The 27,120-nt window shown below is 40.1% G+C and overlaps 1 protein-coding gene and 2 long non-coding RNA genes across 3 annotated transcripts in view; 2 read left to right on the plus strand and 1 right to left on the minus strand.

Annotated features, from left to right (window-relative positions):
- Positions 1-1,289: 1,289 nt before the first annotated feature.
- On the minus strand, positions 1,290-3,307 carry LOC121033940 (uncharacterized). The gene is made up of 2 exons (XR_005792210.1): positions 3,089-3,307; positions 1,290-2,503 (listed from the first exon to the last, which is right to left on the minus strand). It is a non-coding gene; the product is annotated as an uncharacterized LOC121033940 (long non-coding RNA).
- Positions 3,308-4,528: 1,221 nt separating this feature from the next.
- The window catches only part of PPM1L (protein phosphatase, Mg2+/Mn2+ dependent 1L), a 295,985-nt gene continuing 273,393 nt past the window's right edge, over positions 4,529-27,120 (plus strand). The window contains exon 1 of the mRNA XM_040480640.1: positions 4,529-5,421. Within this exon, the coding sequence (XP_040336574.1) occupies positions 5,023-5,421 (399 nt within the window). The 5' untranslated portion in view covers positions 4,529-5,022. The remainder of the gene's footprint in view (positions 5,422-27,120) is intronic.
- LOC121033942 (uncharacterized) lies at positions 22,978-25,778 on the plus strand. The gene is made up of 2 exons (XR_005792213.1): positions 22,978-23,900; positions 24,147-25,778. It is a non-coding gene; the product is annotated as an uncharacterized LOC121033942 (long non-coding RNA).

Here is a 27,120-nt window from a genome sequence, read left to right on the forward strand (position 1 = left end):
CCTTCCCTTCCCTTCCCTTCCCTTCCCTTCCCTTCCCTTCCCTTCCCTTCCCTTCCCTTCCCTTCGCTTTCCTTCTTTTAGAGAGATAGACAGACAGAGAAAGCAAGCAGGAGAGGGTTGGAACGAGAGGGAATCCCAAGCAGATTCTGAGCTGTCAACACAGAGCCTGATGTGTGGCTCCATTTCATGAAATAGGAGATCATGACTCAAGCCAAAACTAAGAGTTGGATGCCAAACTGATTGAGCCACCCAGGCACCCTGACTTGTGCCTTTATTCTAAGAGTGCTGATAAGTTATTTAGGGGTTTTAGGCAAGATTATCCAACTATTCATAATGTTTCATATTATAAATTAGCTAGAATGTTGATGTGGGTTAATTAGGATAACAATTTTAGGTAATGCTTCAGATTAACTTTATAATTTAGGAAGCTTGTTTGAAGATTATTGTAGAGAAGCCTAGGACAATTAGATGAAGGATTCTTAGGAGTAGTATGGTTTATGTGCACAGACTTGGTGTAATGATAGAAACATCTTATTCAGAAAACTGGTATCTTTTTTTAAAAATTTTTCAGTGTAGGGGCGCCTGGGTGGCGCAGTCGGTTAAGCGTCCGACTTCAACCAGGTCACGATCTCACGGTCCGTGAGTTCGAGCCCCGCGTCGGGCTCTGGGCTGATGGCTCAGAGCCTGGAGCCTGTTTCCGATTCCGTGTCTCCCTCTCTCTCTGCCCCTCGCCCGTTCATGCTCTGTCTCTCTGTCCCAAAAATAAATAAACGTTGAAAAAAAAATTAAAAAAAAATTTTTTCAGTGTTTATTTATTTTTGAGAGAGAGACACAGAGCATGACTAGGGGAGGGGCAGAGAGAGAGAGAGGGAGACACAGAATCCAAAGCCGGCTCCAGGCTCTGAGCTATTAGCACAGAGCCCATGCGGGGCTTGAACACACGAACTGTGGGACTATGACCTGAACTGAAGTCAGACACTCAACAACTGAGCTACTCAGGTGCCCCAGAAAATAAGTATCCTTCATATATCTCTGTAATGAATATAAAAACTTGGGTTATAGAAAAGGACCTTGTGTTTTTGGAGTCCAGTGAAATAAAATTGTATTACACCCTAACATGATTGGTATCTGTCAGATTAGTTCTCCATTTGACATAACAATTGAGATATTAAAATTACAAGTCCAGATTGATATATTGTGCTTACTTAAAAGGATGAATTTTTTTTCCTAGCTATACTACTAAAACAGATTCATTTCTTCTTAAAGTGCATTTAAAACTGAAGATTAAATTTTGCATCTAAGAAAGTTTTATAAGAAGCACTGAACATTAAATATGGGTTAATAGTTCATGATCATGGTTAATCATTTAGAGATTAAATGACCAGAGGATCACACACAGTAAGATAACTCTTTTTATAAAAGGCTTAAAACCAAGCAAAACTAAAAAAAAGCATATAGGGATTTTGGTAAATGGTAAAGCGTAATGGCAAATTATTTTCATAAGACATATTCTATGGTACTCTTTTCTTCAGATATTTTACCTTAGCAATAAATCTTTCAGGGTTTTACATAGAAATTAAGGACAGTTTACTTGTACTCTGCCCAGCACGTATTTAGTGAATGAGGTGAATACTTACAGTGCAGTGCTGACAAGGCTGAAATCAAAGGCTAAAGTCAGAATCACGGAATAAGAACCTGTGTATTCTTTTTGAGATCTCTCTAAACAAAGAACCACTGAAATGTTACTAGAGAAGCATAAAAATTAGACTAATCATTGCAGTATCACTGGACAATCAATGGATGTTAGAGTATTGAATTGGTGGTCAGAAGAACTGAGTTTGATTTTCCAACTTCCTACAATGAATTGTGGTATTCCTTAACATCTTTGTACCTCATTTGCCTTCTATTTATAAACAGATATAATAGCTCCTTTATCTGCCTCATAGGATTATTATGAGAATGGAATAAATTGGTATATGTGAAAAATCTTTATAGTTTCAAAGAATATGTAAAAGTTAGTCACTAGAGGAAAGCCTTTTTCTCAAATATATTAAAATTCATAGTCAACTATAACAAAATGCCTTTTTAGGCCTTTAAAAGTTATTATGTAAACAATATGGATTGCTTAATAGAAAAAAGAAAATGCCTATAGGGTCTGCTTGAAAAACCATTTTATTGATTTTTCGCAAAAATGAACTACTTAGATATAAATGTCAAAGCATATCACTACAAAATCCACAGGATATCTAGATTTATTAATCAAATAAAGCCCTCCTTTTGCTATTTAATCTCCAGAGAAACCAGAATGGTCCTTTCTCTTTTTTATTTAGGTATGGAGGAAACATAAGTCATACCTCTCATGAGTATCTGCTGCTATCATCAATATAGTAATTTTGTGGACAGGCTGGATGGGACCGTAGGTTTGGAATTTTACTTCTGCTCCAGGGACTAGTTCGACTTGTAGTTCCAGAATCTTGATCAGCTTATCTGGAAGTTGCCTTTGCTATTAGAGAAAGATTCATGTGCTGAGAAACTGATAATACAGCCAAAACTCATTTGCTAATTTACAGTAAGAAATATTGTAAACTCATGTCTTCATGACAACGCTAATGTACTACTTTTGCTTTATAGTTCCTAAAGACTTTTGAATTCATGATCTCATTTTGGAACCTCATAACTTATGACTTTTGAACACAGTGACTTAATTTATTTCAAAATTGTTTATCAGGTGGAATATATCAAAAAAGCTCAAAGCAGAACAGGGGACCATATCTTAGTTGTCAAGAATAACATAGTTAAGAGTTCTTCATATTTCCTTCCTTTTCTATGCATGTTTATATAATTGAGAATATATTGTATATGCCATTTAAATGTCAAAGTTTTTTTTTTCTGGTTATGATGGCAATCTATACTTTTGTAAATATTTTGGAAAAGTTGTAGAAAGCAGACAAAAGTCCAAAGCAGAACATGAAAATCACATATAACCTACTACTGTAGTTAACCACAATGAAAAATTTGGTGTATTTCCTCTCAGTATTTTTTTCCTTTTTATTTTTTTGTTTTTTAAAAACCGTAGTTGAGATCATACCAAGGTAGGAATGCTTGGGGAGACCAACACTGGCTGGGCTTGGATCAGGCAGCCTCTACTCTCCAGTTTAGCGGATTGGAAGCTGCAGATCAGCACTTTTCTTCCTGGACAGGGGTAGTGAGAGTGAATATTTTCCTTTAAAGCTCACTTCTTTCTGTGTTTTAAGCTGTATTTGTACATAGATTCCCCCCCTCCCCCCAAATCTTCAAAGCTATCGACACTTGCCCATATTTCAAAAAGTTATCCTTGACGGCTTCTGGAAGCCCGTTCGACCCTTCACTTCTGCTCATCGAAAGACTCCCGCCCTAACTTCACTTTCTCCCGCGATAGTTGAGGAGGTGGCAGGAAGTCTCAAGTTTGGAGCTTCAAAGGGATCCTGAAACTCCCAACAGCCGAGTCACAGCCCTCGCCCCGTGGCGGGGTCAGGAGCGCCCCGGGGCTCCTAGTAGGCTTCGTGTCTCTCAGTGGAAGGGTTGCGACCACGGAAGGCCTTCGCGGTTACGTCCTCTGCTCCAGGGGCGGCCGCAGTCCTCAGGGACGCCAGCCCATCCTCGCCCCGCCCGAGGTTACTCTCAGAGCGCACTTCCATGTGTCTCCGAGTCCTCACATCCCGCTGTTCTCGGGAGGGTCTTTTCCCATCATGAGGAGGCTTGTAGGCCTCAGGCTCGCTCTCTGCCTGTCGTGAGATCCGGGCAGGCCTCTGTCACAGAACCCAATAGTCGGATCCTCTCCGCCCCGCTTTGCGAGCCTGGAGAAGTGCGTCCCTTCTCGCTTGCCTTATGCCTGGCGAGGCGGGGACCACACTACCGTGCTGCCTGCCGGAGGGGGGAACGCTCACGTGCGGCACTCTGCTTTCCAGCCGGTGACAGTAGCTCCCGAGAAAACCAACGTTCAGACTACCCGAATCAGTATTATTTTGTCCTGGGAGCCCGTACAGGAGGGCGGAAAGAACAGCTACTCGAGTTGGGCAGTGGACGCGCCCCTCTTCTCCCCCTCGGTTCGCCTGAACCGCCTGGAGCTGCAAGCGCGCCAGTCGCGGCGGAGCTTCCTCAGCTTTTGACAGCTCCGCGCGAGCACCACGGGCCTGGAGTCCCAGCTCCAGGGGCGGGACGGGGCGGGGCGAGAGCGCGAGGGGCGGTGCGAGCGCGAGTCGGGGCCAGAGGAGGGAGCGCGCGAGCGGAGCCGAGTGGTGCCGAGCGGAGAAGGGAGGTTCTGGGGAGAGGCAGGCAGAGCCCGCCGGCCGCCTGCGGCTCAGCGCGGATTGTGCTGCGTCGCCCGGCTCAGCGTACCCCCGCCTCTGCCCAGGCTTCCGCAAAACTTTTATTCTCTGGGGCTCCCCGGGGTGTCTGAAGGAATCGGAGCGCTCGGCCGGCTCTACGCTCCCCTGTGGTGGCGACTGAGGGGACGTGCATCCCTTGCCCGCTGGGCTCTCGTGCCCCGCGCCTCACCTGCTGCTGATCCGCTCCTCAGAGCGGCGAGGGGGCACCCGCGGAGAGGCCGCGCGGGCGCCAGCGCCCCCGAATTCTCCCGCCCACCGCGGTGGACTCGCCCGGCGCAACTTTAACTTGATTCCTCTAGCCCAGCCCGGGCACCCGCTGCTGCTGCTTTGCTGCCACCGCTGCCGTCTCGGCCGCCGCCTCACAAAGGGGCGCGGGAAGGGAGGCGGCGCGGTCCGCGGGCACAGGCGCCGGTGCGCAAGGCGCGGGCCTCCGTGCCGCCGAGGCCGGGAGACAAAAGGGAAACTGCCTCTGTTCGCCCTGCGGGCTGGGAGCAGCCAGCTCGTCCGCCTCCTGCCCTGCTCCGCGAGCCTCCTCCCCCCACCTCCGGCTGCTGCTCCGCCTCCCTCCCCGCGGGCTGTCCCCGCAGTGCTCCGGGACCCGGCGAGCCTTCGGGGCGCGCGTCGCTGCTGGTGGTTGGGGCTGTAGCGATAATAAATGATAGAGGATACAATGACTTTGCTGTCTCTGCTGGGTCGCATCATGCGCTACTTCTTGCTGAGACCCGAGACGCTCTTCCTGCTGTGCATCAGCTTGGCACTGTGGAGTTACTTCTTCCACACGGACGAGGTGAAGACCATCGTCAAGTCCAGCCGGGACGCGGTGAAGATGGTGAAGGGCAAGGTGGCGGAGATCATGCAGAATGATCGGCTCGGGGGGCTCGACGTGCTGGAGGCCGAGTTTTCCAAGACCTGGGAGTTTAAGAGCCACAACGTGGCCGTGTATTCCATCCAGGGCCGGAGAGACCACATGGAGGACCGATTCGAAGTTCTTACGGACCTAGCCAACAAGACGCACCCGTCCATCTTCGGGATCTTTGACGGACATGGGGGCGAGGTAGGAGTTCTCTGGGGTTTTGTTTGAGTGGGTGTGTGTAAACAGGATGTGTACGTAGCAGGGTAAGAACTGGGTGCGAGGGGCGTGGTGATGACCTGGTGCCGGGCTGGACAAAGACATTAGATCCAAATGTGGCTCAAGTTGCTAAAAAATAGTGCTGGCTCCAGACCTCTTGGGATTCAGTGGCCAATTTGGGGGACGGAGGGTCACCCATAACCTATTTTGTGCCTCATAATTTATGAGGTTTCCCAGGATCAGAACCCAGCAAATGACTGTGCTAGTTTTGGGGGGGGGGGGGAGAGTTTATGGTTTCTACAGGGAACTTTGGCCCAGGGCCTCAGCGCCCCTGTTCTAGGGTTTGAGGCCAAGCTTGGGCATAAAGAAGGAAGAAAATATCTTTGATTCTCTTAGGGAAAAGAGACCAAATCTGCAGAGCCGAGTCAGTGAGGGCTCATTGAAGATGAAGGACTCCTTCCCATTGCATTCTCCTAGAGGAGGAACCCGAGGGGCACCTCTGCGCTTCTTCCCAACTCCATTAACTTTGCAAGTGCAATCGGGCCAGTTGACAGCAGCGCCTCGCTGGTCGTCTGCTTTTAGCTGGATCGTGGCGCGGGACCGAGATGCCTCTGGCCTTTGCAGAGGTGGCAATGCCTGCAGAGGCGGCGGGTGCCCAGATCTCGCCCCTGAGTCCTGGTCAGCGTGGGCGCGCAGACGTCTCCCTCCTTCTAAACTCCTTTATTTGGTGTTCATCTGGGAGCAAGAGATTATGTTGGAGGCCGGTTCAGGTCCCTCTGCCGCATTTCTGCGGCACCTTGATTGCGCGCCGGGGCTCATATTTCCTGGAGGTCGGTCGGGCGAGGGTTGGCTCTGGTCCTCGGGCATCTGCTCAGGGGAAGTGAGTGGCAAATGTGGCTCCAGCGCCGTTCTCTCAAGCGCACCAGGCCAGCCACACCATCTCTCTCAATTGGCAGTTTGTGAGAGTTTCAGTGCTGTAGTTTTTAATTTTTTTGCAGCATACTTTCTTACTCATATTCCCCCAGTCCCCATCGCCACCCTTATTTCATTAACACCCCACCCCACCTCCCGTGCTCTGTGCTGGCATCCAACTTTCCCTCCAACTCTCTTCTTGGTCCTTCTGGTCTCTGGTGAGCTGTAGGGGAAGTCTGGATGTCATTCTGTTTCAGGAATTGCTTGTGTTTTGGCCTTTGTTTTGCTCAATTGGTTATCTAATTTGCATTCTGTCTTTGATACAAAGTCATTTCACCCACCACACTCTGTTAATCTTTCCGAGATAGTGTACCCATCTACCTTAAACCAACTTTGCCAGGAAAGACAAACTTAGTGGGAAAATTTCTTTGGTAGAACTGAGATCAGATTTTGCTATTTTCCATCCACCCTAGCCCTATGTTCTGTCTTTCAAAATGAAGGATTCTTACTGGTTGTAATTTTGTAGCTTCTCGTGTAGTGTGGGGTTCTTTTCCCCTTGGTCACATAATAGGTGAAAAATATGAAATTAATTGAGGGAACAGGTGCTGTGTGCCTGGAAAGACACATACCTGAATGATAATGTTGCCAATATAATGACTGAATTGTTTTCTTGGTTTAATCAGAATGCCTATGTTTTTATTGTGTATGCCTAGACCATTATAAATCATTCAATAAAGCTTATATTTATTATATATTTTTAAATTAAAATTGGCAGCTGATAATCTGCTTCTGGTCTTAGAAAGCACAGTTTTATTTTTAATTTAAAGTTCTGGATGTAATATTAGTGTTGTGAAACTTTGGGTTGTGCTTGCCTGAGTGTGCTGTATTGGCATGTTTTGATCCTGCACGTGCAAGTGAATGAGTATTTAAAATTTTCTGTTAAGTTGATATTCTAAAATCTGAAAATCACAGACCTAAACAGATTTCAGGTTGAAAAATTTCCAGTACTATCTTCCGGTAAACGTATCATCCAGAAAAGGGACATGATAAATGTTTTTATTTAAATAGAAGTATTTTACATGTATAGGTACTCTCCTTAAAAATAGGGTAATCATTCTATCTATAACCTCTTATAGTATGTAGCCAGTTCATTCATTTTGACTTCTTTTTAGGGCAAAATAAGAAAAGTGATATAAAAGGTAGTTATTTAATTGTTGGAATGTGATAATAACAAATAATATTAGGTGATTTCTCTCTTGCTTTTTTTTCATTCAAGGAAAGTCCCATCTAATTGTCATCTTTTGTGTTGTTTAGCTCCTTTAACATTCACCAGAGGAGGGTGCCACTGTTTGATTTTGGTATAGATGATAGTTGTCTCCTTTCAGAAAAGAGGAAGATTTTTCTGAACTCCCTATTATTTATATATGTTGTGTGAGAAGATAAATGAGGACTTTAATTTTATTTCTAATAATTCAAACTAATAAGATGGGCTATAAAAAATGAGGGCCCCTCTGTAATGATACCGCTTTTTAAATTTCATAGAAAAGACCTAAGTCACCTTGTATATGTACATTTCATCCCATTTTTTAGATGAGATGTTTGTTGATGGGCTTAAGATGTGACCTTTGTAAGGCAAGTTCAAGGCCTTCATTTTGGTGATTTTTATATTAAACTGCTGGACAAATTAGTTTGCATATTTGCCTAGATAGATAGCACACTAGGGATACAAAGGTGAATGACACATGATTCCTATCCTCACAAGGTTTCAGTGTAGAGAGATAGATCTGTAACCAAAAATTACAGCTGGAGCATGCTTAGGGTATTATGGGAACACTGAAGAAAAGCATTTAAATCAGACTGGGAGGTGGGAGGCCCAGGGAAAGACACTTTGAAGGCATTATTTACTGTAAGTTAAAAGCACAGGCTTTGGTTTGAGATCTTGCTTTGAATCTCTGCCTTATACTGGCTGTGATCATGGGCAGGTTGCTTAGTCAACTTTATCTGGGAGTTTTTAATCTGAAAAATAGGGATAATAATACATGTAAGGTACAACTCCATCAGTTGTATTATACCCTGTCTAGAGAAATACTGAATGGAGAAAATGATGTGGAAAAAGAAAGCTTAGAGACCAAGAAGTCTGCATTGTTAGGGCAACAATATCTTAGGAAGAGAGAGTCTTCCTATGAAAGCCACAATTTTGATCACTAGAAAGGCATATGTTAGATATGGATAATTTATTAGGTATCCCCCAAACTCTTTGTTCTAACTTGTGGTAAACTGGTTATTAATTCAGAAGTTCAGGTATCTTAGCATTGGGAAAGCAGCATCCAGGTTTCCAGGGCAAATTTTCTGATTAGTGAAAAGGAATATTCCCTGTGATTAATTAGTAAGTTGGTATTCTGATTTACACTTCAGCCTCTTAGCATGTGTTGGTTCTCTGGAGTCTACTCAGTTGTGTATTTTTGACAAAGATATATCTCTGGACTTATGCTGAGGACCAGACTCTGGAGAGCTATGACTTCTACATGGATGACATCTTAGAGAGTCTGTCTCAGTGGTTATACAGGCCAGCTTCCGCACTTGATGCCATTGTGCCCTTGAAACATTCTAACCATGATACTGTGGTGGATGGTTGGTTCTGAGTGTGTGTGTGTGTGTGTGTGTGTGTGTGTGTGTGTGTCTAAAGCTATGGCAGTGATTGTTTTTCTGTATAACAAAATATTTACAAAGATTAAAACATTGAAAAGGTAAAAAAATAGCTCAACTTATACCAACTGATGTGGAAAGGTTATTTTTATAGATTTTTTTAAAGCTCGTTTATTTTAAGGGTTGGGGGGAGCACAAGGGGGGAGGGGCAAAGAGAGGAGAGAGAGAATTCCAAGCAGGCTCCATCATGCTGTCAGCTCAGAGCCAGATGCGGGGCTTGATCTCATGAACTGTGAGATCATGACCTGACCCAAAACCAAGAGTTGGAGACTTAACTAACTGAACCACCCAGGTGCCCTGATATGGAAAGGTTATTTTTAAAATTAAAAAAATAATGTTTATCAAGAAAAAATTTTTTTTGTGTGTGTGTGTGTATGTGTGTGCTTATCTGTATTTTTTATCTATAGGCAAAAGGTGTTTTTGTTTGTGTTTTTGTTTGTGTTTTTTTTTGTTGACTCGTTTTACTTTTTACATTATGCAGAAGAAATAGCACCAATCCTTTGAGGCAGCTGTTCATGGCTGAAACCTCTCTGGAAAAACAGATTGTTATGTGTTCCATCATTACTGTATTAAAGGTCATTTATCATTGTATCATACAGTTGACACACAGCTTGGCCAGTGGTTAAGCTTAGAGTACCACACTTCACATCAGAGAAGCTGTACTTGAGATGCTTTTCTGGAGCAGTAGTCTTCAGGCTCCTCACTTCTCAGAAGTGAGGAGGAGAAACTGCTTATAGAAGGTTGCCTGCAGGATATATATATAGTCTAGTTCTTTAGACCAATGGTTCTTAACTTTTCTTGAGTTATGCTTTGTGGATGTTGTAAAACTATAGACATATCCCCAAGAAGAATGGACACGTGCATCAGGTTTTGTTTATAATTTTAAAGATAAGTGAATGCATGAAGCCTCTGGATTTTAGGTTAGTCTAGATAGAATAAAATCTATTTCTAATAAATCTAGACCTGCAGGGAGCTGTATACCTGGACCCCTTCCTTGGCCTGATTGTTGTTTTTTCCATTATTTGCATTTATTGACTTGTGTGCTGTCGTTTGCCTGTGAGGGTTGTTTTGAGGAATGGTTGTCCAAAGTTCTCCAACAAATCAACTGCAAATATGTCCTTGAGGACTTTGTACACTATGAGGACCAAGGGAAAGACAGTTCTCTGACAGCTTTTTGTTTTTATCTTAAGGGTATTGAGTCATGTGACTGGCTCTCCCTGTGTTTGTTGGCTACTAGAAATGTTAGATATGAACCTTTGACCTGCCTCTAACAAATATATAGAATTTTATAGAAGACATTAATTTGGCATATGAACCTCACTCCCAGGACAGCTTATCTTTCCTACATTCAGTTTTCCTTTGTTTTATTTTTTTCTTTCTCCTCTCAGATATGTCATTTTATCTTGTTGTGGTATATATATTTATGTAAGTTTCATTGGATCCTTTCTGAAATAAGATATAGCTCTGAATTATTAAATTAGGAGTGGCATGATGAATGATCTGCTTTTTCAGACATTATAACTGCTCTTAGTAAATGTTGAGTTCCCACATTAGTGAGGTACAGGAGGCCTGTGGATTTAGTGTGGACAAATGCCTTATGATTTAAGAGAAAATTCAGATTACTTTGGTTTAAAATGACACGTTGCCATTTCTGCCAAAAAAGGAGGGGTAGTTTCCTTCTTAGTCAGCCTCTCTCTTGTGCTTAGGGGCCTCTGTGTAGGTGCATGCAAGATCATGACTGCTGACCTTGGTGCATCTTCTGAACAGATTGTTTAGAAATTCAGTTCAATTAAACCGACATTTTCTATATAGTCTGACATATGTGGAAAACAATGTTATGTTCTCTGTGTTGCCTAAAGATGAATCAGTGCATTCTCTGCCCTCAGGGAACATTCCATCTTGGAGAGATGAGCTTCTTCATAGCAGAGCTACAAGGTACAGTTGGGCTACCTATAAGAGGTGATGGCTTGACTAAGGGAGCGTGAGGAGTCTTGGGTAATTTTGAAGAGAAGTTGACATTTGATTATATCCTAGCATTTCATTAGACAGAGATTAGGAGGGAGGATGAGAAGATGACTTTACAGGTTGAAGAAAAAATAAAATGACACAGAGGAGGTAAAAAGCAGGCACAGTTGGAAAAAAGGCAGGTAGCCCATGTGTTTAGAGCAGGATTTCCCCAACTGCTATCATTCTATAAGCCTATTCATTATTTTTTTCATTTTTGAGTACTTTCTGTGTTTTTATATAGTCAACATTATTTTTTAGATTGACTTTTTTTTTTTAGTCAAGTAAATTTATTTAAAAAATAAACTTCCTACTAGCACTGTTGAGTAGAAAATCATTAAATGAAGTTCTTAGCCTCCAATCTGCTAAGAAGCTGTCTCCATTGTGATGAAGTGGAATGAGTTTTAGATGGTTCTTCTAGTCTCTGGTTGCCTCTAGATTCCCTCTATCCCCCTCTCCTTGCTTTTTATAAGCAGAAAGGTGGCTTTTCAAATTTAATTGTTAGCCATAGGAAGAAGAAAGGCAGGCTGCTTACTCCCTTCCCAGGTGGAAGGTATCTCTAGTGATGCCACTCCTCAAAGAATTCTGGTTTGGAACTGCTTTCCACTGTGACTTATGTGACAGATAAGATTTCATGTGTAACATACATTCATGGGGAACCCAGACTTATGGTCAGTTCCCAGTGGTGTAGCAGAAATCCCACCCCGCTTTCTGATGCAGGTAAATGAGAAGACATTAGAGTAATAAATTTGAATCCTTTCTAGTTTAGTTTAAAAAGTAAATAATTCACAAATTTTGATACTTGAGTCATTATTGGTCACAAAAGCAAGCTCAAATACACAGAGAACAGATTGGTGATTGCCAGAGGCAGGAGTGAGGCATGGGCAAAATGGATGAAAAGAGTCAAAAGTATAAAATTCTAGTTGTAAAATAAAAATAAGTGATGGTGATGTAATGTACAGCATGGTGACTAGAGTTAATGCTATTGTGTTGCATATTTGAAAGTTGCTAAGAGAGGGGCGCCTGGGTGGCGCAGTCGGTTAAGCTTCCGACTTCAGCCAGGTCACGATCTCGCGGTCCGGGAGTTCGAGCCCCGCGTCAGGCTCTGGGCTGATGGCTCAGAGCCTGGAGCCTGTTTCCGATTCTGTGTCTCCCTCTCTCTCTGCCCCTCCCCCGTTCATGCTCTGTCTCTCTCTGTCCCAAAAATAAATAAACGTTGAAAGTTGCTAAGAGAGTAAGTAAGCCTTAAAAGTTTTCATCACAAGAAAAAAAATTCTTTAACCATGTGTGGTAATGGATGTTAACTAGGCTTATTGTGGTGATCATTTCTCAATACAGACAAATTTTGAGTCCTTATGTTGGATACCTGAAACTAACATAATGTATGTCAACTGTACCTCAGTAACAAAAATACTTGCAAAAACTAAAAAAAGTAATATTTTTATTTTGAGTGCTAATATTTGAAATGAAAACAACATTTTTTAAAACTTTTATTTGAGAGAGAGAGAGAGCGCTAGAGTGAGCATGCACAGGGGAGGGGTAGAGGGAGAAGGAAAGAGAATCTCAGGTAGCCTCCATGCCAGTGCCCAGCATGGAGCCTGACATAGGGATGCATCCTACAACCCTGGGACCATGACCTGAGCCAAAATCAAAGGTTGGACACTCAACCAACTGAGCCACCCAGGTGCCCCTAGTATTTGATTGTTCATAATTTCTGTTTTGAACTTTAACCACTTCAGTAATGAATTTTTGTGGTTTAACTTTTATTATCATTTGAATAATCCTATTTAGTAGATATGTCTTAGCAAGTTAAACATATTTAAAAATTAATTAACTTTAAAATTATAAAAGTAATGTGACTACGTGATAGATAGTATGGAAAAGAAAAAAAGTCACTCAAAACCCCATTCTCTTGTCACATCCACTATTAGGATTTTGGTGTATTACTTGCTTATCTTTTTTTATATACATTTTAAATATAATTTTACATTGTTATAATGATGTACATTTGGTTTTTAAATCTTGGCTTTTTTCCCACTTTTTATAAGCATATAAACACAAAGTCATTTTCCTCCATATTTCTTTTTTTTTTTAATTTTTTAAAATGTTTTTATTTATTTTTGAGACAGAGAGAGAGACAGAGCATGAGCAGGGGAGGGGCAGAGAGACAGTGAGACACAGAATCCGAAGCAGGCTCCAGGCTCTGAGCTGTCAGCACAGAGCCTGACGCGGGGCCCGAACCCACAGACTGTGAGATCATGACCTGAGCTGAAGTCGGACGTTTAACCGACTGAGCCACCCAGGTGCCCCTATTTCTTTCTTTTTTATTTTTTTAATTTTTTTAATGTTTATTTATTTTTGAGAGAGACAGAGACAGAGTGTGAGTGGGAAAGGGACAGAGAGAGAGGGAGATACAAAATCCCAAGCAGGCTTCAGGCTCTGAGCCGTCAGCACAGAGCCTGATGCAGGCTCAGACTCATGACCCATGAGATCATGACCTGAGCCGAAGTCGGATGCTTAACCAACTGAGCCACCCAGGCACCCCTCCATAATTCTTTATTATATTCCTAATGTGTTTCTTAGCAATAGATTAATATTATACTGAATGGCTGGCTGTTTGATAAATCACTCAATAGCTTTCTTCCTGGTATACATTTAGGTTCCTCTAACTTTTCACCTTTGTAAATAACATTGTAATAATAATAATAATAATAATTTTTGTATATTTTTATAATTATAATAATTTTGTGCTTCTACTGTAGTTTGTGTGTGCAGGTGTTTCTACTGTAGAAATCTACTGTAGGTGGATTTCCAGAAGTAGAGTTTCTGGATCAGAGGAGAAATAAAGAAACCACCGTTATTGGTAATAATAATGATAATAATAATAATAACAATGTCTGACATTTATTGAATATGTTTAATATGCCAGGCAGTGTTTAAGGTACTTTATATATATTATCTGATTTTAATTATCATAACAGTGTTTGAGGTAGGTACTATATATCTCCATTTATATATGTAGAAATTAAGGTACTGAGAAGTTAAGTAATTTACCCACAGTCTCTTGTAGCTCATGGGTGGTAAAACTAGAATTTGAAAGTGGGATTCAGATTTGGAGCTATCTGTCTCCAAACCCTATGCTTTCAGCTTCTGGTTTAAATTCCACAAATCTCATAATTTCGACAGTGAAGTGTGGATAGCATTGTTAGATGGACATTGCCTGGTCTTCTCAGGTCGCTCAGTAGGACTTGGAGTTTCTCATTTGATTCTGACAGTTGTGTCCCTGTGACATGTGGTATTGTTCTTGGAAACTCTATGCTGGAAATCTCAGTAGGTAGATCTATTTACCTAAGGAAGTCTTGCAGTTAAAAAAGAATTGGGCTTAGAAGTTAGAGCAGATGCTGACTCGCAAGCAGCCATTCTCATCCACTCCCCTTCTTTGCTGGCAGAATCTCTCTCCACTGCAGAGAATCTCTAACACTTCCGCCTGTTAGCTCATGAAAGGCTTGCGTAGAAGTTATGGTGGCATCAACATAGCCATTTGCAAAAATGATTTAGGTTTTATTTTACTTTAAAGTACTAAAGACTTGACTTTAGAATAAATGTGGTGTGTATGTGTTAACATTATTTCTTTTTATACTGAAGCGGTGTTTTTTTTTATAACTAAAATAATTTCCTAATCTGTAAACAATTGTTAATTTAATTAAAAAGTTTTTAAAATTTATTTTTGAGAGAGAGAGGGAAAAAAAAAGCAGGAATGGGGAGGGGCAGAGAGAGAGGGGGACAGAAGATCTGAAGCGGTCTCTGCACTGACAGAAGAGAGCCCGATAAAGGGTGTGAACTCAGGAACAGTGAAATCATGACCTGAGCTGAAGTTGGGTGCTTAACCGACTGAGCCACTAGGTGCCCCAATTTAATTCTTGTTAAGATTTTATTAAAAAAAAATTTTTTTTTAATGTTTATTTATTTTTGAGACAGAGAGAGACAGAGCATGAACGGGGGAGGGACAGAGAGAGAGGGAGATACAGATTCAGAAGCAGGCTCCAGGCTCTGAGCCATCAGCCCAGAACCCGACGCGGGGCTTGAACTCACAGACTGTGAGATCATGACCTGAGCTGAAGTCGGACGCATAACCGACTGAGCCACCCAGGCGCCCCAGGATTTTATTTTTTAAGTAATCTCTGCATCTGACATGGGGCTTGAACTCATAACCCTGAGATCAAGAGTTGTATGCTTTACCGACTGAGCCAGCCAGATTTGACAACTGCTAAATTAACAGTTATTTAATTTTAAATAGCAAAATATTATTTTTTCATTTGTTTACAGTATTGTGTTGGTATGTTTAGTTTGAATAGATGATAGTCATGTGTTTCCATTCTAGAAGGCTACCTAATACATTAGCCAACGTTAACTTTTAGCCAACGTTAAGTTAAGCCCAAGCTTTGGTGATGGCTAGTTATAATCTGTTTTTAATAAGAATCTTCAAAGGTAAAGTTTAAAACAAAGGAAGCCATCATTTAAAAAAGTAGTTGATGGCATTATAGTACCATTTGTAGCTTTCTTTTATAATTATAGGCCTCTCTACAAAGCACTTTAAGTAAATATTTGTGTAGAGAAACTTGTGCATATTGATACATTGATATACTTTCAATAAACTTGAAATCTGTGCTAGGAAAAGCTGTGCTTAAAAAGTGAAGGTATAATAATTTACATCTGAGAAGCAAATCTGAAAATTTTGATCACTTGGTCTTTCTGGAGAATATTTTTTTCCCTTTCTCTGTTTAATGAGAATAGGACCCAATTTAATGGAACCTTAGCTGCCTCCAGCTTGTCTAGAATGAAGGAAGGTTCTGGTAGTTGAGTCTGTTAAAAATGAGACTTACTTACTTTCCTCCATTCCTAGAAGACAAGGGAGTTCTTGTCTGCTACTGGGCACAGAGCCCCTGAAGGTAAGTCTGGGCTACTGCAAATAATTACATAAAATGTTCATTGTACAATGATACCAGATAGAGACACACTATTTCTAATGTAGAAGAGAACTGTCTGCTCCCAAGCTAGGCACAATCACTTGGTAAGGGTGCCTTTTTCTAATTTGTACAGAAGTGAAAGGCACCATAGCAATAGTCTGTATTTCTGAGACTCACATTCTTTACCATACCATCCATCATTATTGCACTCCTTGTTCTGCTCCAGTATTGAGCAGCTGACAGATAATCTATTGGTCTTAGTTGCTAAACCAAAGACCAGTTATCCATTTCACATCATGTCATCAAACCTTATGACTTCCCTGAGAAGTGCACACTTATTTGCATTTGCTTTTCAAGATGAATATTCCAGGCTTTAGTCATTGTAAATGTGAGTGGGGATTTAATGGCCTGTAGCAATACATCTTAAATATTTCAAATTGTATTTTTAATAGAACAGTCTATATTCAGCACTACTCTTGGACAATAAGGTTTTTCATCTAAAAACATTTAAAAAAATATTCTTTTAGTTATAGAATTGCCATATGGCAAAAACTGTTTTATTCTGATAAGTATATACCCTTTCTTTCTAACCTAGTAAGTGCTTTCAAATTTCTTTTTAATTAAATAACTTAACTTTCAGTTTAATTAGTCACTGGACATTTTCTGGCCAAATAAGTCTCTTACTGACCCTTGTATTTTCTAGAAATTGAGACATAGTAGAATTTTTGGTCATACTATTTACCTTTTTGCTGCCTAGAATAATAAGGTGAATTTGCTGTAACAACTGGTTTGCATAGGTATATGATAAATATGACTGACCCAGAATTTGGGATTAAGAAGTTTCAGCTTCCCTTTTATTTAAACTTAGAGGTTTCCTACATTCTGTTTAGAAAGAAGATACATTTTCTCTTTAGATAGGCCTGGCAGGGATCTTGAATTGTCATATAATCCAAATATAGTGCCTAAGGCTTCACAGCTACATGAATAATCTATTTTTAAACACTTTCATCAAGGAGATTCCATACTGTCCCTGGAGAATTTTTTTTTTTTTCTATAGTCCTTTCAGGAAATTCATTTTATATGAACTAATTCCCTTTGGTTTAAACTTATTTCTTAGTCTGCCCTTAACAGAGATATAGTAGAATTCAGTTGTTGCCATTTGTAAGTCAATAAGATTATGGTAATCAAAAATCTTCTTCCCCTCATGTTAAATAAGTACATCAAATTATAGGAGAAACACTCATCACAAAGAAAGGAGACATAAGGTAATTTCTACCAAAGACAGAATAGTTTCCAAATGATCAATAATATCTCCTCTTTGTAAGGAGCTGTTTTGGCAATAAAGGAAATGTCCTTTCCCTTTATTTTTACAGATTGGTTAGTTTTGTCTTTTTATGTCCATTGTCAGAGGCTTAGGCTATAGGTGGAGTAAATTTTGTTAGCTAGGAAGAAGGGGAATGGGAATCGTTGTTGGGTAGCCTTGGGGAGGGGGTTCAGAGAACATGGCCTGGAACATTTCTTGTCTGCACATTAGCAAACTCATTGGAAAATGTTGCTGTAAAGTATATAACATTGACAGAAGGGAAAAAAGAAAGCTTTAGAAGACTTTATAAAAGGGTAAGCCATCTTATTTTTGGATTGGCTTAGAGGTGACTTTACCTGGGAGCTGAGGTATAAATTTGGTATTTTAGGGCCCCAACAAGTTTTAGGAAACTATTAGTAGGTAGTTTTTTTTAATTCAGATTTTCTGTCTGTTCTGTATATACTGGCAACAAAGAAGGGCTTGAGTGTTTGGAGAACAACAAGGTGCTTTTTGCTGTGATACGTGACTGTGTGTTCAGTACAGGTAAGGCTACTGATGAGTGTGGAAATATCACAGCAGTTCTTTTGTTGGCTACCCATTTCTCTTTTACTATCTTCCTGTTTTAGACCATGAATTTCTTCAAATGCAGTAGGGTTTTTGTCTCTTAATTATTAGGAATCATAAGTTTTGTTATTATGTTTAAAAATATTCTGATCTACTCCAGGCCAGAGAGAAGAGATTCCTGGGAGGGCCGAAACTTGTGTACACATTTTGCAGGGGGACAGCCTGTCAGTGGTCTGGTCTCCGGTGAGAGGGGAGGGTGTTAAAGTCTTCTGATGTTTCTGGAGGCCAAAATGAATGCATTTGGAGTAAATTCTGAGTGTGAGGATGAAGTGCTCACCCTGCTGCTGCTGCTATAAATTGATTACGATGAGGCCATCTTTTCATTATGTCTTCCTGACTGTTTATTACTAGTCTATAGAAATGCTGACTGACTAAACTTCCTATTTAGTTTTAGTAGCTTTTCTGGTGATTCATTCTCTCTACTTTGTTTTTTTTCTTTTAAAAGATATGCAATCATATTGTCTACAAATAATATAATTTTGTCTCCTCCTTCCTAAATAGTTATACTTTTTTTTGTTTGTTTCCTGCCTCATTGCATTAACTAGAACAGAACGATGTTCTGTAATACTCATGATAGTGAGTGTTCTTATGTTCCTATATTTGAGATTATTTAAAAAGTTTGAGATCAGGGAAATGTGAAATGGCTTCAGTTTATGAATAATAGGGCTAAAGTTTCTTTACTGAAAGATGAAATCCAAAGGTAAAGTAAGAGCCAAAGAAGAAAGGATATTCAAGGTATGGTAATCAAGAGAATTCATGATCACGAGGATGGACTAGAACTTGGTATAGATGTGTTGCTGAAAACTAACGTGCATTGAGTACATGCAGGGGAGAGCCGTGTCTTTTCTTCTTTGGGTAAAAATTATCATCACTAGATCCATCTCATGGGAATGTCCCAGAAAGCATTAGTCTGAACGATAAGCACAATATCTATTGTATAAGATACTGATTGTGCAGGTTGTGAAGACCTAGCAAGATACACACAGGAATCTCTTTCCCTGGTTCTAGAGTAGTGGGAAGTCTGGAGGCATCTTGCCCTTGCAATTCTGCTGGTTTTGGTGAAGGTTGTCCTTATTTTATCTGGGATTTCCTGTGTAGAAAATCCTTGCCCTGTTTCTATTATCTGTCTTGTAAGGAAACTGCAGCTGCTTACAGATTTTCATACTGAGTGGGGTTAGGTTGTATTAGTGTACAGAGACAAAATCTTAATGTAAGATCCCTCAAATTGCCCATAAAGAAGAGCGTTTGTGATTTTCACCTCTTATTCTGTAGAGATATATGTAATTATAAATGTATAACTACATATCCAAAGTAATTAATAGTACAGAAAAAGTGTGTGCATGTAAAATATAGGAATGTATAGTTATAAATATGTAACCACATATCGTAAATAATGTCTAGTACAGAATAAAGTGTGTGCATATGAAATATAGTTTTATAGTGTTTTATTTTTATTTATTTATTTATTTATAAAAATTTATTTATTTATTTTGAGAGAGAGAGAGTGAGCATGAGTGGGAAAGGGGCAGAGAGAGAGGGAGAGAGAGAGTCCCAAGCAGGCTCCATGCTGTCAGTGCAGAGCCTGACATGGGGCTTGATCTCACAAACCTTGAGATCATGATCTGAGACAAAATCAGGAGTTGGATGCTTAACCAGCTGAGCCACCCAGCCACCCTTATAGTGTTTTAAATAAGAAAAGAGTTTCTGGGAATGTCAGCTGGTGCAGCCACTCTGGAAAACAGTATGGAGGTTCCTCAAAAAACTAAAAATACAACTACCCTACGACCCAGCAATTGCACTACCAGGTATTTATCCAAGGGATACAGGTGTGCTGTTTCAAAGGGACACATGCACCCCAGTGTTTATAGCAGCACTATCAACAATAGCCAAAGTATGGAAAGAGCCCAAATGTTCATCGATGGGTGAATGGATAAAGAAGGTGTGGTGTATATATACAATGGAGTATTACTCAGCAATCAAAAAGAATGAAATCTTGTCATTTGCAACTACGTGGATGGAACTAGAGGGTGTTATGCTAAGTGAAATTAGTCAGAGAAAGATAAATACCATATGACTTCACATATGAGGACTTTAAGAGACAAAAGAGATGAACATAAGGGAAGGGAAACAAAAATAGTATAAAAACAAGGAGGGGGACAAAGCATAAGAGACTCATGAATATGGAGAACAAACAGAGTGTTACTGGAGGGGTTGTGGGAGGGAGGATGGGCCAAATGGGTAAGGGGCATTAAGGAATCTCCTCCTGAAATCATTGTTGCACTGTATGCTAACTAATTTGGATGTAAATTAAAAAAAAATTTAAATTAAAAATGTCAAAAAAAAACATTAAAAAAGAGAAAAGAGTTTCTTGGGTGTGTGTAAATTTGTGAATGGTGCTGTTTCACTGTACCTTCTGAAAGATAATAGAATAAGAAATTGAAGAATATTTTGACATTTTCAGCTGATGACAGGAACTTTTTATTTCTTTTAAAGAACATTTCGTATATTTCTATATGTGATCACTTTGAAAAATTTAGTTTGTTAAAGTTTTAAAGCTACAAAACAGAATAAACGTGGCTTTTGGAGTTAGGAGTAAGATTAATTTATCGTGATTATTTTTAAAGTCAATTTTAGAAAGATAATTATAATGCCATATTGAGAGCTTTATTTTTAATCTAAGTGCCAGCCATATCTTTGACACCAGATGGGAATATGGAGATGGGCACTCAGCCCGGTAATCTATGCTCATAAATACATACAAAAAGTTTACACTTGCTGTTTCTTTCTTGCCTGTGGCTTGAGACCCTGGGGGATTTTATATTCCAGTGATTTCAGAAGAGAGACCAATCGGGGATTCTGACCTTTCCTATTTTCCTGGCATCCCTCCTGTGTACCTGATAAGGTGCCTGTAGGTCTAAACTGTTTTTGATAAATGTCTGGTCATAGTTTTGTCTAAGAGTGAGAGTCTTTGAGCAGCAAAGAATTCTTGGAAAGGAAGCTTGTATTTTTAATACTACCTACGAGATCCAAGTGGCTGTTGCTGAAGAAATTACATGGGTAGAGAACTGAGAAGCTGACGGTGGCCAGAGAAGTTCTCTGTACCTTCCTATTAGAGCCACATACAGATGGAAGTTTATCCCCAAAGGATTATGTAATGCAAACAGTTTTAGACGTGAAAGAATACAGGCAGGCATGTACTTTGGAAATATTGCTTAAGAGGGAATTCTGTGATGAAGAGAACATCTAGTAAAAAATAGGATAACAGTAGATGTGCCCAGATGATATACCCACTTTACCAGAGAGAAGCCCTCATCCCCAGCCTTCATGGTGACTTTATGTTATGGGGATTAGGACATCTACTTTCTTCAATGTTAAAAATTGATCATTGTTACGATATTATTATCTGATACACAGTCCATATTCAGATTTTGCCAGATGTTTCAACTGTTTTTAAAAATAACTGAGGTATGACTGGCATAAAATAAGCTGCATATATTTAATATACATATAATTTGATCAGTTCTGTATATATTTGTGAAACCATCACCACTATCAAGATAATGAACACAGCCAACACTGTCCAAGGTTTCTTTATGCCCTTTGGTAATACCTTCCTTCTGTCTTTCTCTAGTCCCTTCCTCCATCCCTAGGCAACCATTAATCTGCTTTCTGTCACTATAGACTTAGTTTGCATTTTGTAAAATTTTACATAAATGGAAATGTAGAGCATGTACTCCTTTTTTGTTTTCTGGCTTTTTTCCCCACTCAGCATAATCATTTTGAAATCCATCTATGTTGTTGCATCTATCAATGGTTCATTCATTTTTATCACTTGATATTGTATTGTATGTATATACCAAAGCTTGTTTATCTGCTCACTTATTGTTGGACATTTGAGTTGCTTTCAGTTTTGACTGTGAACATTCATGTACAAGTCTTTGTATGGACATATGCTTTCATGTCTCTTGGGTAAATAACCTAGGAGTAGAATTGCTGGATAATATGGTAGGTGTGTGTTAACTTAAAAAAACAAACAAACAAACAAACAAAAAAAAAAACACACACACACCCAAAACTGCTAAACCACTTTCCAAAGTGGTTGTGTTATTTTACATTTCCATCAGTGATGTATGAGAGTTCTAGTTGCTCCATATCCTTGCCAGTCTTTTTAATTTTAATCATTCTAGTAGATGTGAAGTGGTTTCTTACTGTGGTTTTAGTTTGCATTTTACTAATGACTAATGACGCTGAATATCTTTTTTATGTACTTTTTGGAAGACGGCCTTCTTTTAAAAATATTGAATAAGAATGGCTGTCAAATCTTGGTTTTCCAGTAAAGTCTGAGTTTTGTCTTTCCCTGTATGATGTAAGCAAACGAAAAAGAGAGGCAAGAGGTATAGGAGTGATGAGATACTTTCTTACTGAAAGGAGAGAGGCTCATAAGTACAGCCTAGAAATGAGAGGTATTGAGAGGTTGCACAAAGTAACCAATAAATCAAGTGAAACAAGGAGAGCAGAAGAGAAGGGTTAGGGCCTGTCACCACTAAAGACAGTTTGTATTATCAATCTTTAATTTTCTTGTATTCCAGATAAAAAAAATCTGAATGAGACTTCTCTTAGAAAAGTGCATTTGAAAGCATGGACTGTAGACCCTTCTTCTGCTTTCTTCTGACTCACTCATTTCCTTTTAACTTCTGACACCTATTTTGAGTGTGTTTTTTGTTTTTATTTTTTAAGGTCTGCAGGGATCTCATAACCATGTATGATGACCTGTTTTCAGCCCTTAGAGTTTTCTGTAGGTTCTTGCTTTCTTCACCTCTGTCTTCTTGAGACTCATGGTTTTTTTTTTTTTAATTAAAAAAAATTTTAATGTTTATTTTTGAGAGAGAGAGAGAGAGAGAGAGAGACAGAGCACAAGCAGGGGAGGGGCAGACAGAGAGGGGGACACAGAATCTGAAGCAGGCTCCGGGCTCTGAGCTGCCAGCACAGAGCCTGACGTGGGGTCTGAACTCACGAACTGTGAGATCATGACCTGAGCTGAAGTTGGATGCTCAACCGACTGAGCCACCCAGGTCAAGACTCATCTTCTTGACCTTGGTGACAACACTTGCATTTTTTGCTCCATGCTGGTTTTTTTGTTTGCACCAGCAGCTTCCATGAAGTCAGCCATCCAACCTGAGCGTAGGGCTTTCCTTCCCATGTTGAGATCATGTCTTTCCAGGCTGACTTAATATTTTCTTTCTGGATGTTACCTCAATAAATAACCTGTCTGAAACCATATTTGCCTTTTGTGTCCTTAGATTAATTTCCTCCCCAGATTTGTACCTTCCTCTCATGGTGCTGTCATTCTCCCAGTCTCTCACTCTTGAAACTACTTTATCATCTTTGCTTCTTCCCTCCTCATTAAGTCTGTGAGACTTTATATAGTACCTGTCATCCCTGTTTCCATCTTCATAGTCTTATGGCCACCATGCTAATTCAGCCTTTCATCACTTCCTGCTGGGATTGTGAAGGTGGCTTCTGAACTGATCACTTAGTCTCTAGTCCCTCTTCTGTCCACCCTACTCACTGATGTCTCTGATAGATGAATCTTCTCAACTCACTGGGTTGTACCTTGTTTCTTTTTTAAAAAGTCTGTGATTTATACCAACCATGATTTATTTCTTTGAACTTTGTTTGTTTGTTGTTTTGGTTCCCCTAATGGTATCCCTGACTACTTTATCTTACTCAACCTTATTTTCTGTGGTTCCTGTACACAAAACTCTGAGATACAGCAAAAATGGTCTATTATTCCCTGAATACCCAATGGATACATATACCCACTGCTGCTACGTTGTCCACTCTATTCCATTCTCGGAGAGATTTCTCATTCTTCTTTCCATACCTGTTGTCTTGTCCTAATTTCAAGGCTCCCCTCAATTTCCAGCTCTTCCATGAATTCTTGCTTGGTCGTGTCAACTTTTTTTTTTTTTTTTTTAATTTTTTTTTTCAACGTTTATTTATTTTGGGGACAGAGAGAGACAGAGCATGAACGGGCTAGGGGCAGAGAGAGAGGGAGACACAGAATCGGAAACAGGCTCCAGGCTCTGAGCCATCAGCCCAGAGCCCGACGCGGGGCTCGAACTCACGGACCGTGAGATCGTGACCTGGTTGAAGTCGGACGCTTAACCGACTGCGCCACCCAGGCGCCCCAGGTCGTGTCAACTTTAAGTAATCATTCCTTCCTTTGAACTTATCGTCTGTGACAGGCAATTGAACATTTTGTGTTATTGTTCATTTTCAAGGTACTTCTTCTCTCCAACCAGAGTTCAGCTTCCTTGAGTTTCATACCTCTGATGAGTTCCTGTGGTGTGCTTGAACTGTCCCAGATGCTTGCATCTTAATAATAACAATGCCTATCAGTATTTCTGTGAAGAATGATGCCTAAAACATCAAGTTGTATGATTGCATTTTTGATCTCTTATGTGTGTTGGAAACCAAAGGGCTCTGCTCATTCTGGCTTTTGAGTGCATGCAGCATGTCAGATGCTTTCATTGATTCTCTGTCACTGAATCCTCATGATTTTTTGAGGCAGTTGTCATCCCATTTTACAGTTGGGGAAACTGAAGCTCAGACTATTGTGTGCCCAGGGTTACACAACTGCTAAGTGGCAGAGCTGGGATTAAAATATTTCCCATGTCTGCCTGCTTCCAAAGCCCTCTTCTTCTCTGTAGCACACTGCCTTTTGTGGGGCTGGTTTGGCAAGGCATTCCTATGGGGGTCATCTCTGAGGTATCTAACACTTTAGATGATCTGTAATAAACATTTCAAGTACATGGGAATGGAATCAAGTTGAGGAGATAAAGTAATTTATTTATACCACTCACTTGCATTTACTCTCTTTGTTTCTTTTATCAACTTTCATGGCTTCTGAGGTATAGAGTCTGTCCAGAAGCCCTTTGAATAAAGACCAAGGGAAACACAAATTAAGTATGTAGAATTCTGCAGGGTAGCCTAGGCAAGTGGTTTTCATCTGTTTGACAGGCAACTCTATTTCTGATTGTAAGGCAGGAATTTTGGGAAAGTAGGCTGCTCTCAAGGCAAGTAGGCAACATTTTCAGATTTAACTCAGTGTGACCTTCAGAAGGTAGTTCATTTATTTGGTTAGTGGTGTTATGGATTATAGGATTTTAGTCATGCCTCAGTTTTCAAATGCAAGTACCAAAGAACACTTCCTAGAGCTCACTTGAAAAAAAGTTCCATCTATAGCTTCCCTCCCAAAAGCATCATGCAGAATAATATTGTACATAGTATTTAGTGAGTATCAAAGAGTGGGGAGATATAAATGAACAATTTCAGCTGCCTGGGGGTGGAAACAGTGATTCATAGACTTAAGATTTAGAACTCAAATATTCTTGGTTTGTACTCAATGAAGAGCAGCATCAATAAGTTTTATGAACAGAAAACAGTTTACTGATAGTATGTGAATACTTTAGAAACGAAAGGAAATCATCAACCTTATTTTATTTTTTGTAATGTCATCAAAATATATTTGTTTCCTCTATTATACTAATTATTGAGTTAAATGGCATATTTAGAAAATATACAACATGTGGAGTTTATAGAGTTCTCATGTACAAAATGGACATTTTCTACTTTGGGGAGCTTTATGGATCATATTGAAAGCCATAGTAACTCCGTTCTTAACAGGTAACACCATTAGCTACCTCTGGCTCAGCTCCTCCAACCTTGGGAAACAGAAGCTGCTTTGTGGGTTCCCCCTCCCCCCCCCCCACTCATGCAGTTATCACTAATCATCATTTCAGAGACAGTTGAGGTCTCAGGACGAAAACACATTTCCTCAAGCATTAGATTAAATTCCCCACTGGCAGTATTGAATCTGAGTGGAAAAACATTTTTACTTTCTTGAAATTGGGTAAAAGTTATGGCTATGAATGTTTAGGCTAGCATTATGCCTATCTTGACTCTTCAGTTCTTGTATGCCTATTTTCAGATATACTATATTACCTCAGTGTTTTATCCAGAGTGGGTACCCCATAAATATTTCTTAAATTAATCATTGAGTATTTATTTGTCTTTTGTGACTAGCTTATTTCACCTAGAAAAATGTTCTCAAGATTCATCCATGTTGTAGAATGCAATAAGATTTCCTTCCCTTTTTTAAAAAAAAATTATTTTTATTAAAATTTTTTTAAATGTTTATTTATTTTTGAGAGAGAGGGGCAGACCATGAATGGGGGTAAGGGCAGAGAGAGAGGGAGACACAGAATCCGAAGCAGGCCCCAGGCTCCATGCTGTCAGCACAGAGCCTGATGTGGGGCTTGAACTCACGAACCGCGAGATCATGGCCTGAGCTGAAGTCAGACACTCAACCGACTGAGCCACCCAGGCGCCCCAATGTTTATTTATTTATGAGAGAGAGAGACAGAGTGCAAGCATGGGAGCGACAGAGAGAGAGGGAGACACAGAATCCGAAACAGGCTCCAGGCTCTGAGCCATCAGCACAGAGCCTGACGCAGGTCTGGAACCCACCGACTGTGAGATCATGACCTAAGTTGGCCGAAGTTGGATGCCCAACTGACTGAGCCACCCAGATGTCCCAGATTTCCTACCCTTTTAAGGCTGAGTAATATTCTGTTGTGTGTTATGTACCACATTTTGTTTATCCAGTTATCTGTCAGTGGATGTTTGGGTTGCCTCCATCTCTTGGCTATCATGAATACTGCTGCTATGAACACAGGTGTGTAAAGACCTCTTTGTGATCTTGCTTTCAGTTCTTTGGGATACATACCTAGAAGTGAGATGGCTGGATCATATGATAGTTCTATTTTTAACTTTTTGAGGAAGTACCATGCTATTTTCCTTAGTGGTTGCCCTATTTTACACTCAGCAACAGTGCATAAGCGTTCCTTTTTCTCTACATACTTGCCAAAACTTATTATTTTCTGTTTTTTAAATAGTAGCCATCCTAATCGGTGTGAAGTGACATCTTCTGATTTTGATTTGAATTTCTGTAATGATTAAGGAAGTTGAGTATATTTTCATGTACTTGTTGGCCATTTGTGTATCATCTTCATGGAGATGTCTATTCAAGTCTTTTGCCCATTTTTTTTAGCCAGGTTTTTTGTTTCTGTTGCTGTTGTTGAGGTTTGGCAGTTCTTCATATTC

The sequence above is a fragment of the Herpailurus yagouaroundi genome, unplaced genomic scaffold (genome assembly GCF_014898765.1).
Source record: "Herpailurus yagouaroundi ecotype Mexico unplaced genomic scaffold, PumYag 159, whole genome shotgun sequence".
NCBI classification, from domain to species: domain Eukaryota; kingdom Metazoa; phylum Chordata; class Mammalia; order Carnivora; family Felidae; genus Herpailurus; species Herpailurus yagouaroundi.